Source organism: Atta colombica, unplaced genomic scaffold (genome assembly GCF_001594045.1).
Source record: "Atta colombica isolate Treedump-2 unplaced genomic scaffold, Acol1.0 scaffold153, whole genome shotgun sequence".
Classification (NCBI taxonomy): domain Eukaryota; kingdom Metazoa; phylum Arthropoda; class Insecta; order Hymenoptera; family Formicidae; genus Atta; species Atta colombica.
In genome coordinates this window covers 612713-617211 of record NW_017259243.1, presented here as the reverse complement: position 1 = coordinate 617211, position 4499 = coordinate 612713, and the positions used below count along the sequence as shown (strand labels likewise).

General features: G+C 26.2%; 1 protein-coding gene across 1 annotated transcript in view; it reads left to right on the top strand.

Moving 5' to 3' along the window:
• LOC108685466 (ATP-binding cassette sub-family G member 1-like) overlaps positions 1–4499 on the top strand; it is an 18402-nt gene that overhangs the window by 12948 nt on the left and 955 nt on the right. The window contains exons 6-10 of the mRNA XM_018190253.1: positions 927–1034; positions 2631–2776; positions 2856–3024; positions 3374–3474; positions 3618–3773. Of these exons, the coding sequence (XP_018045742.1) occupies positions 927–1034; positions 2631–2776; positions 2856–3024; positions 3374–3474; positions 3618–3773 (680 nt within the window). The remainder of the gene's footprint in view (positions 1–926; positions 1035–2630; positions 2777–2855; positions 3025–3373; positions 3475–3617; positions 3774–4499) is intronic.

The following is a 4499-nucleotide window of genomic DNA, read 5'->3' as shown; positions in this document are numbered from 1 at the left end:
ATATATATGAGTAATATAGTAATATTATTTTTATAATAAAATATTTGATCCAGTTTTTCGTAAAAAGTGTATATTCAAAAAATTTATTCAGTCATATCTATACAGCATTCTTTATCCCAAAGACTTTCTTGAGAACATTCTCAGAACATTGGGATGTTTTCAGAACGTTCTGTAAAACATCCCTTGATCTGTGTTATACGTGGGTCGTTAAGTTTGGTAAATTTCCATGAAATGGCGCTACAATCCATTTGATAACGCGACATCTCGAAAAATCCACTCTTCGAACTCCTTCAGGCCAAATTTCAGCCAGAAAGAACGCATAGTTCACGTTTAGTAGTCATTTGAAGCGAGATTGGCGCGCAAAAAAGTGCTCTTCCATCAAGACAATGCGCCGTCTCACAAGTCGACCGTTGCAATGACAAAACTACGAATTGGGCTATGAATTGATTCCTCATCTATCCTATTCTCCGGATTTGGCCCCGTGTGACTTCTTTCTGTTCCCAAATTTAAAAACTTGGCTCGGTGGGAAGAAATCCTCAAATGAGGAAGTCATGTCGCCGTCAATGAGACTTTGAGACAGCCTACTTCAAATGACTACCAAACGTGAACTATGCGTCCTTTCTAGCTGAAATTTGGCCTGAAGGGGTTCGAAGAGTGGATCTTTCGAGATGTCGCGTCATCAAATGGATTGTAGCGCCATTTCTTGGAAATTTACCAAACTTATCAAACGACCCACGTATGGATATTTAAATTATATTTTTAAATTATATTTAAAATATAATTTAAGTGTTAATTACATTTTAAAATATACTGAAGTCACACTTATAGGTGCTGAATTCTTTATTTTACACTTTAAAAATTAAAATTTTTTAAAAACATCTAATAATTAAAAAAGCGAAAAACAATTAATTGTGTTCTAATTACAGTGCTTGAGGTAGTAACAGAACAAAAGGGTGGAGATATGGAAAATCTATACAAAATTTGTTGTGACGAATATGTAAAGTTTAGATTACGCAATAAACATAATAAAAAGGGTAATAGTTATACAATAATATATATATTTTATAACAATTACTGTTATGTACTGAAAATTTTGTGTTTACTTGACCTCGCCCACATGGAGAAAAATAATTACATAGATTTAATATAATAATGACATAGATTTTATACTATTGTGGCAAAATCTATCAGTTACTACATATGTGGACAGCAAAGAGATTTGTTAAAATTACTGATTGCTATTTGCTGGATATAATTAAGCTAAAACTTCAAATTATTTTGCTATAAAAATAAATGAATTTTTGTTTAATTAATTAATCTTTTTTGTTGCACCAATACAATTTGCTACAAAAGCAAAGTATTTGAAGAACTAGCAAGATGATTTCGTTCTACAAACAATTTATTTGAATTAGACGAATCAATCAAATTTGCTATTGTAGCAAGATATGTTTATTAAATTAATGACATATTTTAATTGTATGAACAAAACAATTTTCCTAAAAGAATATACGAAATCTGCTGGAGAACTTGGGGAATGTCTGAAGAAATGATTTTAAAATTAATACATCTTTTTAATACATCTCTTGATTAAGCAACAAAATATGATCGAGAGATGTATTAAAAAGATGTATTAATTTTAAAATAATTTCTTCAGACATTCCTCAAGTTCTCCAGCAGATTTCGTATATTTTCTTACATTACAAGATACAATTTGGTGCCTTGTATATCCGTACAAACTGGATCACTAAATCTGTTTTTTTTTTTATCTATTTAAAATGGTTCAAAAAATCTCTAAAAATTCACTAATATATTTTCAACTTTCTAAAATAAATATTGAAACTTTATTTTGGAAAATAATAAAATGTAGTCTAATTTATAATTATCGAAATATTCAAAAAAACTTGCACGAATAGGAATCGCTCGATTACTTTGACCTGTATAGTAAGAATTAATTTTGAAATAATTTCTTTAGGCAATTGCCAACTGTCCAGCAGATTTCGTATCATTATGAATACACGTTGAATAAAATATAATGTGAATAATAAAAAAAAATGAAAATAAATAAGGTATTAAGAGATCATTCGTGATAACACATTTCATGACGTTATAACAGAAGATTCCAGAAAGGAGATGAACAATTATTTGAGAGTACGTAAGATAGAAGGTGCATCCTAACAAATCAAGTTTTGCTGTAATAACACAATACGATTACAATAACAAATTTCTTTTGCTGTCATAATGGATTTGAATGAGCAGTAGTAATTTTGTATAAGTATAATAGTAAAAAAATATTGCTAAGAACATATTATTTTGCTTTAACAGCAAATTAACTTTAGTTAAATACAGATAGCAAATTTTTTCTATCTTAGCAAAACAGATTTCTACTCTAACAACAAGTAATTTCTAAAATTAGTTTTACCAACTAAATTTTATCGCTGCCATTACAAATATACAATAGCAATAACAGGTTTGCTATAACAGCAAAATTATTTTTCTTCGTGCAACACTTAAATAGTGTTAAACTTAAATACATAGAGCTTTAAAATTTATAATTGTCATTCAATAACTATTATTATTAAATTAAATTAACTAATTATTTAATACTAATTATTTAATTAATTTTTTTATAGAATTGGATTTATCGATTAATTTCAAACAAAAATGTGGAACAAAAGATACAGACGCATCTATAAATAGCATAATACAAAAGAAGTCAACATGGCAACAGCAAAAGATTTTATTTTTACGATCTTTAATTTATATCAAGCGAGATAGAGTGAGTAAAAACTTTCGAAAATAATATTCAAACAATTTGTTTAAAATGTTAAAATGTGTCATTTTGATTAATTTTTCAGATCTTAACAAAACTAAGAATTGTGACACATATCATAATCGCATTATTATTAGGGACAGTTTTCTATAATTTCGGTGATGACGCAGAAAAAGTTGGCAGCAACATCGCTTATTTATTTTTCTGTTTATTATTTTTATACTTTACAAATGCTATATTGGCAGTGCAAATTTGTAAGTAATATATGTTCTTCTTCTACGCATGAATGTATACATAAATGCGCTATATAATTTATGTGATATAGACTATAATCTACTTGATGCTACAAATGTTTCATTGGTTAGTAAAATTTTTTCTGATTAATCAATCAATCGAAGCATTTGTAACGCCAAGTAAACTGCATCTCTTGTTGACAAATAATTAAATTATCGATATAATATCGATACAATATATCTTTTTGATATTTTTAAAAAGTTAATAAATCTCTTCGATAATGTTTTTACAATTTATCGTGTTTATAATTATTATAAACGCATTTTATGAATTTCATAAATTGTATTAAGTTAATGCATCTGATTGTAGTTCCCATTGAAGCGACAGTATTTTTACGAGAACATTTAAACAATTGGTACTCTTTAAGATCCTACTACAGTGTAAAAATAATATCGGATCTCTTAATACAAGTATGTTTAAATGCATTATAACTTTGTTATTAATTATTTTTTTCAGATATGAAGTTATAACTAAAGATTATAATCAGATCATAACTATATAAATATGTTATCGTGACTTTTTAAATCAATTAAAGATTCGTTTTTTTTTTTAGATACTTTGCGCCTCATCTTTCACGCTTATATCATACTATATAACAGGACAGCCAATGGAATATGATAGAATTTTACGAGTGTGGGGAATTTCCCTGTTAATTACAATAATTGGACAAACAATCGGGATACTTTCAGGCACAATATTTGGCACTGAGGTATTTTAACGGTGTATCTTTTACCATTTTAATTAATTTTTACGTTACGTAATTTTTATGTTTGAAAAACAAGATAAAGGTCATTATTACTAGATTTTTATTACTTTTTGTGCTTCTGTTATTTATTTAAAGAGAGCATAACTAGAAAGAATCAGTATATTAAGTATAGTAGTAACATTTTCAAACAGCATCCCAGTAAAAAAATTGTTCATGCATGAATATGTATAAATATGTATAAATATACATAAATATTCATAAACTTGTATAATCATCATATATGAAATATGTCTATACTTGTTCCCTTTTTCTTTTATAAAATTACTTTTTAATATAATAGAAATAATATGAAATATATATAATGTGAAAATATTAAAAATAATTAAAGGGAAATTTTTGCATTGTTCGTTTTAGAAAAAAACAAGTTTGGAAAAATGTAAAAAAAATTGCTCACAATGCATAAATGCTTATGTATAATCTTATATATTAGATAATTATACGTAAGTAATTTTTTCAAACTCATTTCTTCAAACTTTCTTCTAAAACAAATAGTGTAAAAATTACCCATTTAATTATTTTTAATATTTTCACATTATTATTTCTTATACTAAAAATTTTACAAAAGAAAGAAAGATATATGACTATGTATAGATATATTATATTTCATACATATATGATTATACATATTTATAAATATTTATATATGTTATGTATGTTATTTATACGAAT